General features: G+C 42.9%; 1 protein-coding gene across 2 annotated transcripts in view; it reads right to left on the reverse strand.

The window, feature by feature from the left end:
- LOC109882847 (exostosin-1a) overlaps positions 1–14,760 on the reverse strand; it is a 92,671-nt gene that overhangs the window by 4,454 nt on the left and 73,457 nt on the right. For both annotated transcript variants that reach the window (XM_031811954.1, XM_031811953.1), the window contains 8 exons: positions 13,597–13,704; positions 12,861–12,980; positions 12,423–12,555; positions 9,232–9,350; positions 4,856–4,951; positions 3,786–3,875; positions 2,821–2,981; positions 1,607–1,778 (listed from right to left, as the gene is read on the reverse strand). In XM_031811954.1, coding sequence (XP_031667814.1) covers positions 1,607–1,778; positions 2,821–2,981; positions 3,786–3,875; positions 4,856–4,951; positions 9,232–9,350; positions 12,423–12,555; positions 12,861–12,980; positions 13,597–13,704 — 999 coding nt within the window. The remainder of the gene's footprint in view (positions 1–1,606; positions 1,779–2,820; positions 2,982–3,785; positions 3,876–4,855; positions 4,952–9,231; positions 9,351–12,422; positions 12,556–12,860; positions 12,981–13,596; positions 13,705–14,760) is intronic.

The raw sequence follows: 14,760 nt of genomic DNA on the forward strand, positions 1-14,760 counted from the left end.
CATAGTACTGGTGGATTCATAATGTTACCAATTAAAGGGGAGAGACATAGTACTGGTGGATTCATAATGTTACCAATTAAAGGGGAGAGAGACATAGTACTGGTGGATTCATAATGTTACCAATTAAAGGGGAGAGAGACATAGTACTGGTGGATTCATAATGTTACCAATTAAAGGAGAGAGAGAGACATAGTACTGGTGGATTCATAATGTTACCAATTAAAGGGGAGAGAGACATAGTACTGGTGGATTCATAATGTTACCAATTAAAGGGGAGAGAGACATAGTACTGGTGGATTCATAATGTTACCAATTAAAGGGGAGAGAGAGACATAGTACTGGTGGATTCATAATGTTACCAATTAAAGGGGGGAGAGAGAGACATAGTACTGGTGGATTCATAATGTTACCAATTAAAGGGGAGAGAGAGACATAGTACTGGTGGATTCATAATGTTGCCAATTAAAGGGGAGAGAGAGACATAGTACTGGTGGATTCATAATGTTACCAATTAAAGGGGAGAGAGACATAGTACTGGTGGATTCATAATGTTACCAATTAAAGGGGAGGGAGACATAGTACTGGTGGATTCATAATGTTACCAATTAAAGGAGAGAGAGACATAGTACTGGAGGATTCATAATGTTACCAATTAAAGGGGAGAGAGACATAGTACTGGTGGATTCATAATGTTACCAATTAAAGGGGACAGAGAGACATAGTACTGGTGGATTCATAATGTTACCAATTAAAGGGGAGAGAGACAGAGTACTGGTAGATTCATAATGTTACCAATTAAAGGAGAGCGAGACATAGTACTGGTGGATTCATAATGTTACCAATTAAAGGGGATGGTTTTACTGTAGTTATTGGGTTGTTTATTTGTTTCAGGCCAGAAACCAAATCTATTTATGCAACAAAAAGAAACCTTTATAGCAACGCAGGTGGAACCTGTGGTGTCTGTTGAAGTCATCAGGTACATTAAGGAAATAAAAAATAACATTAAAAAGCCACGGCACTTCCTGTGCACTTCCTGTGTACTTCCTGAGAAATGGGAAATAAATAAAGAATGATCTTTATCACCATTTCCCCCTACAGATATGGTACAGCAGCCAGGGACTCAAAGCCAGAGTTGTTCCTGAGAAGGCTCAAATTCAATGTTAAATTAAATGTTATTGTACCCTGCATCTGAAAAGTTAGTTGGATGTGTTTGTGTAAACTCCTCATTAACTATGCTCTTGTCACGCCCTGACCATAGAGAGCCTGTTATTCTCTATGTTGGTCAGGTCGGGGTGTGACATGGGTGGGTCATCTAGGTAATTATATATCTATTTTGGCCTGGTATGATTCCGCAATCAGAGGCAGCTGTTTATCGTTGTCTCTGATTGGTGTTCATATTTAGGCAGCCATTTCCCCTTTGTGCTTTGTGGGATCTTGTCTAGGTATTGTTGCCAGTGAGCACTACTCCCTGAGCGGCACGGTTCGTTTGTTCTCTTTATTTGTTTTTGTTATGAGTTTTCTCCTTTATGACGACCTCTATAGCTCTATAGTAATATCTCCTGTTGTTCCTAAGCTGACCAAACAGGAAAGACCAGAAAGACCTCACCTGCACCATCATAGTCTCCTTGTACTGTTTCTTCTGGGTGACCTTGATGGGCGGCAGCTTGGTGACGGCTGACACCAGGAAGTTCATCAGGATGTCTTCACAGTTCGACAGCTGGTCCACCAGGCCCCTCAGACTAGCCGGCAGGTAACTGGTATACAGGTAGTGGTAATATCTACAGGTAAAGACAGGTAGTGGTAATATCTACAGGTAGTAGTAATATCTACAGGTAGTGGTAATATCTACAGGTAGTGGTAATATCTACAGGTAGTGGTAATATCTACAGGTAGTGGTAATATCTACAGGTAGTGGTAATATCTACAGGTAGTGGTAATATCTACAGGTAGTGGTAATATCTACAGGTAGTGGTAATATCTACAGGTAGTGGTAATATCTACAGGTAGTAGTGGTAATATCTACAGGTAGTAGTAGTAATATCTACAGGTAGTAGTAGTAATATCTACAGGTAGTAGTAGTAATATCTACAGGTAGTAGTAGTAATATCTACAGGTAGTAGTAGTAATATCTACAGGTAGTAATATCTACAGGTAGTAATATCTACAGGTAGTAGTAGTAATATCTACAGGTAGTAGTAGTAATATCTACAGGTAGTAATATCTACAGGTAGTAATATCTACAGGTAGTAATATCTACAGGTAGTAGTAGTAATATCTACAGGTAGTAGTAGTAATATCTACAGGTAGTAGTAGTAATATCTACAGGTAGTAGTAGTAATATCTACAGGTAGTAGTAGTAATATCTACAGGTAGTAGTAGTAATATCTACAGGTAGTAGTAGTAATATCTACAGGTAGTAGTAGTAATATCTACAGGTAGTAGTAGTAATATCTACAGGTAGTAGTAGTAATATCTACAGGTAGTAGTAGTAATATCTACAGGTAGTAGTAGTAATATCTACAGGTAAAGACAGGTAGTGGTAATATCTACAGGTAGTAGTAGTAATATTTACAGGTAAAGACAGTGGTAATATCTCCAGGTAGTGGTAATATCTCCAGGTAAAGACAGGTAGTGGTAGTGTCTAGAGGACAGGTAACATTAGTTGGGAGTCAGAGTTCATTCAGCTCCCCTATAGCTGTTTTGATATGAAACAGTGAAAGCTGAGGGCTCAACGGTATCCCGATCCTACTCCTGGAGAGCGAACTACCCTCCTGCCCCGGTTTGTTTCAGCCCGAATCTAACAAACCGGATTCTTCTCACCTGTGGTATATAGCAGCTCCTGTCAGGACCATAGAGTAGTCGTTGGTCCACTTGGAGGTGTAACCCCACCTCTCCTTGTTGCTGTCCCAGAAATGACTCCTGGCCGGGTATCCCACAATCCTCTCTGGGAAACTCTGCCACACCGTGAAAGCAAAGTCCACCTGCAAAAACGGGAGAGAGAGTGGTTTAACATTGAGCACCTAAAGCTCGTAATACAACTACAGTATATGATTGCAATCCTTCCATTCAGCTTCAGCTCATCTGCTGTGACAGTGCATCCGGCATATATAGATGAAGTTGACCGTTTTTGTCATTTATATAAAATGGTGAACACCTGCATTGTGTCTCACCCACCACCCGCCAACCCCTCCTTTTCCGCTACTGATACTCTCTGTTCATCATATATGCATAGTCACTTTAACGATATCTACATGTACATACTACCTCAATCAGCCTGACTAACTGGTGTGTCTGTATATAGCCTCGCTACTGTATATAGCCTGTCTTCTTACTGTTGTTTAATTTCTTTACCTACCTATTGTTCACCTAATACCTTTTTGCACTATTGGTTAGAGCCTGTAAGTAAGCATTTCACTGTAAGGTCTACACCTGTTGTATTCAGCATTTCACTGTGAGGTCTACTACACCTGTTGTATTCAGCATTTCACTGTGAGGTCTACTACACCTGTTGTATTCAGCATTTCACAGTAAGGTCTACTACACCTGTTGTATTCAGCATTTCACTGTAAGGTCTACTACACCTGTATTCAGCGCGCGTGACAAATAAACTTTGATTTGAGAACTGGGCCTAAAATAGAACCCTGTGGTACCCCCTTTAGTTTACACATGGTAACACACTCCTGGCAGTAACTCACCTCAGTAGTAGAGAGAACTGGGCCTAAAATAGAACCCTGTGGTACCCCCTTTAGTTTACATATGGTAACAAACTCCTGGCAGTAACTCACCTCAGTAGTAGAGAGAACTGTATCCTCGTCCAGACTCAGAACGGCGTCTGTTGGTATTGTGTCATAGGGCAGGAAACGACTGCTCATCACCTGAAGACACAGCAATAAACAGTAGGACTCTTCACTGCAACAACAATCAATACAAGTACCTAGATATCTGAGAACAATCAGTAAGGGTCACTAGATATCTGAGAACAATCAATACAAGTCCCTAGATATCTGAGAACAATCAATAAGGGTCACTAGATATCTGAGAACAATCAATAAGGGTCACTAGATATCTGAGAACAATCAATACAAGTCCCTAGATATCTGAGAACAATCAATAAGGGTCACTAGATATCTGAGAACAATCAATAAGGGTCACTAGATATCTGAGAACAATCAATAAGGGTCACTAGATATCTGAGAACAATCAATAAGGGTCACTAGATATCTGAGAACAATCAATAAGGGTCACTAGATATCTGAGCACAATCAATACAAGTCACTAGATATCTTGGAACAATCAATACAAGTCACTAGATATCTGAGCACAATCAATACAAGTCCCTAGATATCTCAGAACAATCAATACAAGTCATTAGAATGTGCATACTTGGGCTACATTTCAACTTCTCTCTGTATCCATCAGCACATTGATGTATGTGAAGCTATAGGAGAAGAGGACTCACCTTGCTCTCTCCATCTATGACCAGGACAGGTACTGAGGACTTACCTTATTCTCTCCATCTATGACCAGGACAGGTACTGAGGACTCACCTTATTCTCTCCATCTATGACCAGGACAGGTACTGAGGACTCACCTTGCTCTACTCCTATATGACCAGGACAGGTACTGAGGACTCACCTTACTCTCCCCATCTATGACCAGGACAGGTACTGAGGACTCACCTTGCTCTCCTCCTATATGACCAGGACAGGTACTGAGGACTCACCTTGCTCTCCCCATCTATGACCAGGACAGGTACTGAGGACTCACCTTATTCTCTCCATCTATGACCAGGACAGGTACTGAGGACTCACCTTGCTCTCTCCATCTATGACTAGGACAGGTACTGAGGACTCACCTTGCTCTCTCCATCTATGACCAGGACAGGTACGGCGGTGGCAGGCCAGCGGTGTTTGGCCGGGAGGGGCTTGTCACAGTTCCATAGGATGATCACCTGGAAAAATATTACATACATGAAATGACGTTTTCATTAGGATGGATTATATCACAACCAAAACCTACTACATTTAATCCTAGTCAAATTTCCCTGTTTTAGGTCAGTTAGGATCACCAATTTATAAAAAAAAAAATGTGACATGTCAGAATAATAGTGGAGAGAATGATTTATTTCAGCTTTTATTTCTTTCATCACATTCCCAGTGGGTCAGAAGTTTACATACACTCAATTAGTATTTGGCAGTATTGCCTTTAAATTGTTTAACTTGGGTCAAACATTTCGGGTAGCCTTCCACAAGCTTCCCACAATAAGTTGGGTGAATTTTGGCCCATTCCTCCTGACAGAGATGGTGTAACTGAGTCAGGTTTGTAGGCCTCCTTGCTCGCACATGCTTTTTCAGATCTGCCCACAATGTTCTTTATAGGATTGAGGTCAGGGCTTTGTGATGGCCACTCCAATACATTGACTTTGTTTTCCCGTAAGCCATTTTGCCACAACTTTGGAAGTATGCTTGGGGTCATTGTCCATTTGGAAGACCCATTTGCGACCAAGCTTTAACTTCCTGACTGATGTCTTGAGGTGTTGCTTCAATATATGCACATCATTTTCCTCCCTCATGAAGCCATCTATTTTGTGAAGTGCACCAGTCCCTCTTGCAGCAAAGCACCCCCACAACATGATGCTGCCACCCCCGTGCTTCACGGTTGGGATGGTGTTCTTCAGCTTGTAAGCTTCCCCCTTTTTCCTCCAAATATAACAATGGTCATTATGGCCAAACAGTTCTATTTTTGTTTCATCACACCAGAGGACATTTCTCTAAAAAGTATGACCTTTGTCCCCATGTGCAGTTGCAAACCGTAGTCTGGCTTTTTTATGGCGGTTTTGGAGCAGTGGCTTCTTCCTTGTTGAGCGGCCTTTCAGGTTATGTCGATATAGGACTTGTTTTACTGTGGATATAGATCCTTTTGTACCTGTTTCTTCCAGCATCTTCACAAGGTCCTTTGCTGTTGTTCTGGGATTGATTTGCACTTTTTGCACCAAAGTACATTAATCTCTAGGAGACAGAACGAGTCTCCTTCCTGAGTGGTATGACGGCTGCATGGTCCCATGGTGTTTATACTTGCGTACTGTTGTTTGTACAGATGAACGTGGTACCTTCAGGCATTTGGAAATTGCTCCCAAGGATGAACCAGACTTGTGGAGGTCTACAATTTTTGTTCTGAGGTCTTGGCTGATTTATTTTGATTTTCCCATGATGTCAAGCAAAGAGGCACTGAGTTTGAAGGTAGGCCTTGAAATACATCCACAGGTACACCTCCAATTGACTCAGATGATGTCAATTAGCCTATCAGAAGCTTCTAAAGCCATGACATCATTATCTTAAGTTTTCCAAGCTGTTTAAAAGGCACAGTCAACTTAGTGTATGTAAACTTCTGACCCTCTGGAATTGTGACACATGTGAATTATAAGTGAAATAATATGTCTGTAAACAATTGTTGGGAAAATTGCTTGTGTCATGCACGAAGTAGATGTCCTAACCGACTAGCCAAAACTATAGTTTGTTTAACAAGAAATGTATGGAGTGGTTGAACAATGAGTTTTAATGACTCCAACCTAAGTGTCTGTAAACTAGTTTTAATGACTCCAACCTAAGTGTCTGTAAACTAGTTTTAATGACTCCAACCTAAGTGTCTGTAAACTAGTTTTAATGACTCCGACCTAAGTGTCTGTAAACTAGTTTTAATGACTCCGACCTAAGTGTCTGTAAACTAGTTTTAATGACTCCATCCTAAGTGTATGTAAACTAGTTTTAATGACTCCATCCTAAGTGTATGTAAACTAGTTTTAATGACTCCGACCTAAGTGTATGTAAACTAGTTTTAATGACTCCGACCTAAGTGTATGTAAACTAGTTTTAATGACTCCGACCTAAGTGTATGTAAACTAGTTTTAATGACTCCAACCTAAGTGTCTGTAAACTAGTTTTAATGACTCCGACCTAAGTGTCTGTAAACTAGTTTTAATGACTCCGACCTAAGTGTATGTAAACTAGTTTTAATGACTCCGACCTAAGTGGATGTAAACTAGTTTTAATGACTCCGACCTAAGTGGATGTAAACTAGTTTTAATGACTCCAACCTAAGTGTCTGTAAACTAGTTTTAATGACTCCAACCTAAGTGTCTATAAACTAGTTTTAATGACTCCAACCTAAGTGTCTGTAAACTAGTTTTAATGACTCCATCCTAAGTGTCTGTAAACTCGTTTTAATGACTCCAACCTAAGTGTCTGTAAACTTCCGACTTCAGCTGTATATGAATTATGATAACCTGATATAAAAGCACACATTCATGTTACATTGATAGAGATGCAGGTTTTCCTACTTACAGAGCATGTAGAGGTCTGTAGTTTTTTATCATAGGTGCTTTATAAGTAGGAAACACTGCCCGATTTTGCAGGTTATCACATACTTGTTCTCCCCACTGTATATGGGTGACAACATGACATGTGCAACACAGACATATAATTATACATCTAAACTCAAAATAACAAGGTTCCAGTTACAGAAGGAGTTATATTCCTGGGTTCATTCTATCAATGCCAAACACGTACAGCGTGGCGCTAGCTGTTACCTAGACAAAAGTACTGAGACTTGGCCGACCTGCCACCAGAAGAGCCAAAAATCTACTTTCAACAAGGTCAGGTTGCTGAAGGATTTCTGGGTTCATTCTTATGACTCATGATGAGCACATATGGGCATGTGGTGCTGGGAGTGACCTGGGCACAGTGTTGAGGTGTGAGTTAGTTAGTCTACCTGGACACAGTGTTGAGATGTGAGTTAGTTAGTCTACCTGGACACAGTGTTGAGATGTGAGTTAGTTAGTCTACCTGGACACAGTGTTGAGATGTGAGTTAGTTAGTCTACCTGGACACAGTGTTGAGATGTGAGTTAGTTAGTCTACCTGGACACAGTGTTGAGATGTGAGTTAGTTAGTCTACCTGGACACAGTGTTGAGATGTGAGTTAGTTAGTCTACCTGGACACAGTGTTGAGATGTGAGTTAGTTAGTCTACCTGGACACAGTGTTGAGATGTGAGTTAGTTAGTCTACCTGGACACAGTGTTGAGATGTGAGTTAGTTAGTCTACCTGGACACAGTGTTGAGATGTGAGTTAGTTAGTCTACCTGGACACAGTGTTGAGATGTGAGTTAGTTAGTCTACCTGGACACAGTGTTGAGATGTGAGTTAGTTAGTCTACCTGGACACAGTGTTGAGATGTGAGTTAGTTAGTCTACCTGGGCACAGTGTTGAGATGTGAGTTAGTTAGTCTACCTGGGCACAGTGTTGAGGTGTTAGTTAGTTAGTCTACCTGGACACAGTGTTGAGATGTGAGTTAGTTAGTCTACCTGGACACAGTGTTGAGATGTGAGTTAGTTAATCTACCTGGACACAGTGTTGAGATGTGAGTTAGTTAATCTACCTGGACACAGTGTTGAGATGTGAGTTAGTTAATCTACCTGGACACAGTGTTGAGATGTGAGTTAGTTAATCTACCTGGACACAGTGTTGAGATGTGAGTTAGTTAATCTACCTGGACACAGTGTTGAGATGTGAGTTAGTTAGTCTACCTGGACACAGTGTTGAGATGTGAGTTAGTTAGTCTACCTGGACACAGTGTTGAGATGTGAGTTAGTTAGTCTACCTGGACACAGTGTTGAGATGTGAGTTAGTTAGTCTACCTGGACACAGTGTTGAGATGTGAGTTAGTTAGTCTACCTGGACACAGTGTTGAGATGTGAGTTAGTTAGTCTACCTGGACACAGTGTTGAGATGTGAGTTAGTTAGTCTACCTGGACACAGTGTTGAGATGTGAGTTAGTTAGTCTACCTGGGCACAGTGTTGAGATGTGAGTTAGTTAGTCTACCTGGACACAGTGTTGAGATGTGAGTTAGTTAGTCTACCTGGACACAGTGTTGAGATGTGAGTTAGTTAGTCTACCTGGACACAGTGTTGAGATGTGAGTTAGTTAGTCTACCTGGACACAGTGTTGAGATGTGAGTTAGTTAATCTACCTGGACACAGTGTTGAGATGTGAGTTAGTTAATCTACCTGGACACAGTGTTGAGATGTGAGTTAGTTAATCTACCTGGACACAGTGTTGAGATGTGAGTTAGTCTACCTGGACACAGTGTTGATATGTGAGTTAGTCTACCTGGACACAGTGTTGAGATGTGAGTTAGTCTACCTGGACACAGTGTTGAGATGTGAGTTAATCTACCTGGACACAGTGCTGGGACTTGGCGACAGCCACCAGTAGCTTGAGGATGGGCTGAGACTGGGAGACCAGGGGAGTCACAGCATGGATGATCGCCGTGAACTTGGGACGAGGCTTGATACCTGAAACGCAGCCAAATAGCGACAATATTCACCACATCAGAGCTACTTCCAGTCGTCCGTGCATACATTTACGAGTGTGCATGATCCCTGCAGGAATTGAACCTTCACAACCCTGGCATGGCTAACGCTCTTACCCACTGAGCTACACAGGACGAATGTCAAAGTCAACAATGTTCTCCAGATTATTTACATATTAACACCAAAGATGCTGGAAATGTGTCCCTCCTTGCATCTCATCATGATGCATTGTTTCAGGCACAGTCTAGTGTAACAGTATAACTTTAGACCGTCCCCTCGCCCATACCCAGGCGTGAACCAGGGACTCTCTACACACATCAACAACAGTCACCCTCGCCCATACCCGGGCGCGAACCAGGGACCCTCTGCACACATCAACAACAGTCACCCTCGCCCATACCCGGGCGCAAACCAGGGACTCTCTGCACACATCAACAACAGTCACCCTCGCCCATACCCGGGCGCGAACCAGGGACCCTCTGCACACATCCACAACAGTCACCCTCGAAGCATCGTTACCCATCGCTCCACAAAAGCTGCGCCCCTTGCAGAGCAAAGGGGAACTACTACTTCAAGGTCTCAGAGCAAAGGGGAACTACTACTTCAAGGTCTCAGAGCAATGGGGGAACCACTACTTCAAGGTCTCAGAGCAAGTGACGTCACCGATTGAAACGCTATTTATCGCGCACCACCGCTAACTAAGCTAGCCGTTTCACATCCGTTACACCAGCACCACCGCTAACTAAGCTAGCCGTTTCACATCCGTTACACCAGCACCACCGCTAACTAAGCTAGCCGTTTCACATCCGTTACACCAGCACCACCGCTAACTAAGCTAGCCGTTTCACATCCGTTACACCAGCACCACCGCTAACTAAGCTAGCCGTTTCACATCCGTTACACCAGCACCACCGCTAACTAAGCTAGCCGTTTCACATCCGTTACATCAGCACCACCGCTAACTAAGCTAGCCGTTTCACATCCGTTACACCAGCACCACCGCTAACTAAGCTAGCCGTTTCACATCCGTTACACCAGCACCACCGCTAACTAAGCTAGCCGTTTCACATCCGTTACACCAGCACCACCGCTAACTAAGCTAGCCATTTCACAACCGTTACACTAGTACCACCGCTAACTAAGCTAGCCGTTTCACATCCGTTACACCAGCACCACCGCTAACTAAGCTAGCCGTTTCACATCCAGCACCACCGCTAACTAAGCTAGCCGTTTCACATCCGTTACACTGAGCAGGGACTTCGGTTGAAAATTAGCCGGCTGGCTAAAACAGGCACTTTTACTGAAACGTTGATTAATGTGCACCGTCCCTGTAAAAAAATATAAGTTGAACTCCATACAGTAGCTAGCTGCCAGTCAGAATATTAAACACTAGGATCGTTCCTCATTCTCCCAATCCAGAATCCCACTACTTCCATACTGCCCCCCCACCCGGTGACCAGAAAAACAACTCCAACCAAAGGAGAGACGAGCGGAGTTGTGCAACTCCGCTCGTCTCTCCGATGGGTTGAAAGTCATCAGGGACTGAGAGAGAAAAGAGTAGCTGTTTCTATACACACATAAATAAGGCTGTGTGACAGCGGGCGCTCGATGAGCTCCAGTCGTAGTTTCATCTGGCGCCAAATTTTATTTGGGGGGGGGGGGACGGTATCAACGATTGCGTCAGTCACCGGGTTAACATAACGACCTCCCAAGATGAAGGTTAGAGTTTTGTTTCACGAATTACCCTGGACACCAAATCATCCACTTTGAAGGACCTCATCCAGCCATCTGAATTACCCTCGGACACCAAATCATCCACTTTGAAGGACCTCATCCAGCCGTCTGAATTACCCTCGGACACCAAATCATCCACTTTGAAGGACCTCATCCAGCCATCTGAATTACCCTCGGACACCAAATCATCCACTGTGAAGGACCTCATCCAGCCATCTGAATTACCCTGGACACCAAATCATCCACTTTGAAGGACCTCATCCAGCCATCTGAATTACCCTCGGACACCAAATCATCCACTTTTGAGAGACCTTTGGAGATTATTCCACAAGTGTATGGTAGTAGGCTGATATGTGACTTCCCACTGTATACAACGAACACATAATATTGCTAACGGATGTGATATGCATCTGTATAAGGGAGCACATGAATGTAGAACAGTGTCATCAACAATCAGTGTAATTGACTATGTTGTTTACTCCGTGTAACTCTGTGTGGTTGTTTACTCCGTGTGTAACTCTGTGTTGTTTACTCCATGTGTAACTCTGTGTTGTTGTTTACTCCGTGTGTAACTCTGTGTTGTTGTTTACTCCGTGTGTAACTCTGTGTTGTTGTTTACTCCGTGTGTAACTCTGTTTACTCCGTGTGTAACTCTGTTTACTCCGTGTGTAACTCTGTTGTTTACTCCGTGTGTAACTCTGTGTGGTTGTTTACTCCGTGTGTAACTCTGTGTGGTTGTTTTTGTCGCACTGCTTTGCTTTATCTTGGCCAGGTGGCAGTTGTAAATGAGAACTTGTTCTCAACTGGCCTACCTGGTTAAATAAATTAAATTAAATAAATAAATACAAAATAAAATAAAATACAGATGAATCTACATTTCTCTACCCCGTTTTACCAATGTCATTTATAGAAATGGTAAAAGGACTGTGCCTAAAATAGAACCTTGTGGTACACTCTTTTGTAATGTCCTGGAAACCAGATTTACAACCATCCGTGTTAACGTTCTGGGTTCTCTTTAACAGATGGTTACAAGACTCACCGACATGTATCTTGGCGTAGTGGAAGATCTGAGCAATACAAGTGGGAGCATGTAGATGCTCGTGGTACAACACCACAAGTTCTGTTACAGTAGGACTCACCTGGCTTTGGCGAACGGGGAAGTCTACCAGATAGGAGGTTTAAATGGTGAACTGAACAGGGCCTAAAATAGAACCTTGCGGTACCCCTGTCGTAATGCCCGGAGAACCAAATTCATGACCATCCACATGGATGAACTTTGATGCGCATTGAGATCTATCTGAAGATAGTTGCAGGACTCACCTAGCTTAGCATAGTGGAAAGGGAAGTCTCCCAGGTATGAGGAGTACTGAGGCAGGGAGTAGAGACCTCCGGGAAGACTGTTCCACATCAGGTTACTACGGGCTGCTTGCTGGAGCACCCGGTCATGGATGATCTGGTGCAGGGAGAGAAACAGAGTCAAATCAACAACAGTAATAATGAGACAATTCACTGGTCGAGGATTACCTGAACCCTCAAGAGGCACCCAAGCAGAGCTACGTCCAAGAAGGTTTCTGAGTAGCTCTCTGACAAACACCTGTTACTACTACTAGTAGTAGTAGTACTAGAAGTGGTAGTAGTAGTAGTGGTAATAGTAGTAGTAGCAGTAGTAGTAATAGTATCAGTAGTAGCAGTAGTAGTAGTAGTAGTAGTAGTAGTAGTAGTAGTAGTAGTAGCAGCAGCAGTATACGGTCCTCTTACCTCTAGTGTTGTGAGTACTATCCTCTCTACAGAAGAGAAGTAGGCCTCCCACAGGAACTGGGTCTGCTGTCTGAGAGACAAGATGTTGTCCTGGTGAATGGAACGCACCGTAGACGGAATCTGGAACAACAGAACTACAGTCAGAACGAATACAGTGACATGATCTGTCAATCAAACAGTCAGAGACACCGGACATGTTAAACAGACCATTCAGTCAAATAGACCATTCAGTTAAATAGACCATTCAGTCAAATAGACCATTCAGTTAAATAGACCATTCAGTTAAATAGACCATTCAGTCAAATGGACCATTCAGTCAAATAGACCATTCAGTTAAATGGACCATTCAGTTAAATAGACCATTCAGTTAAATAGACCATTCAGTTAAATAGACCATTCAGTTAAATAGACCATTCAGTTCAATAGACCATTCAGTTAAATAGACCATTCAGTTCAATAGACCATTCAGTCAAATGGACCATTCAGTTAAATAGACCATTCAGTTAAATAGACCATTCAGTTAAATAGACCATTCAGTTCAATAGACCATTCAGTCAAATGGACCATTCAGTTAAATAGACCATTCAGTTAAATAGACCATTCAGTTAAATAGACCATTCTAACATACTGGTGGAACTGATCACAAATATATAAAAACATTTTTTTAAAGAATGTGTTGTCTCTCAGCCGACTTAGCGTTACCTGGTGAACACAGGGTTAAAAATATCTACGTCACCTGAAGTAGCAGTCGTTCGTCCCCGATCACAGCTGCTGTGTTCCAGTGGATGATCTCCGAGAAGGGCATCTCCCAGCCGTTACTGAGTATCACAGGTACACAGGCAGCCTGCAGGCCGACACAAAGGTAACACAGCAATGACGATACAGTGACTGGGACTGGAGGAGTTACTATCCTTGGTAACATGTCACTGTTATGACAGAGCCACATACTACCGATGGCTACGGTGGGTCTAATAGTGTATTATGGTGCTTGTGTCAACACTATTCTCTAACACAATGAGGACAGGATATCACTAGTATTGTGTCTGGTTCTATGAGGACAGGACACCACTAGTATTGTGTCAACACTATTCTTTAACACAATGAGGACAGGATATCACTAGTATTAAGTCCGGTTCCATGAGGACAGGACACCACTAGTATTGTGTCTGGTTCTATGAGGACAGGACACCACTAGTATTGTGTCTAGTTCCATGAGGACAGGACAGGACACCACTAGTATTGTGTCTGGTTCCATGGGGACAGGACAGGACACCACTAGTATTGTGTCTGGTTCCATGAGGACAGGACACCACTAGTATTGTGTCTGGTTCCATGGGGACAGGACACCACTAGTATTGTGTCTGGTTCCATGAGGACAGGACACCACTAGTATTGTGTCTGGTTCCATGAGGACAGGACACCACTAGTATTGTGTCTGGTTCCATGGGGACAGGACACCACTAGTATTGTGTCTGGTTCCATGAGGACAGGACACCACTAGTATTGTGTCTGGTTCCATGAGGACAGGACACCACTAGTATTGTGTCTGGTTCCATGAGGACAGGACAGGACACCACTAGTATTGTGTCTGGTTCCATGAGGACAGAACAGGACACCACTAGTATTGTGTCTGGTTCCATGAGGACAGGACACCACTAGTATTGTGTCTGGTTCCATGAGGACAGGACATCACTAGTATTGTGTCTGGTTCCATGAGGACAGGACACCACTAGTATTGTGTCTGGTTCCATGAGGACAGGACAGGACACCACTAGTATTGTGTCTGGTTCCATGAGGACAGGACAGGACACCACTAGTATTGTGTCTGGTTCCATGAGGACAGGACACCACTAGTATTGTGTCTGGTTCCATGAGGACAGGACACCACTAGTATTGTGTC

Source organism: Oncorhynchus kisutch, unplaced genomic scaffold (genome assembly GCF_002021735.2).
Source record: "Oncorhynchus kisutch isolate 150728-3 unplaced genomic scaffold, Okis_V2 Okis02a-Okis13b_hom, whole genome shotgun sequence".
NCBI lineage: Eukaryota > Metazoa > Chordata > Actinopteri > Salmoniformes > Salmonidae > Oncorhynchus > Oncorhynchus kisutch.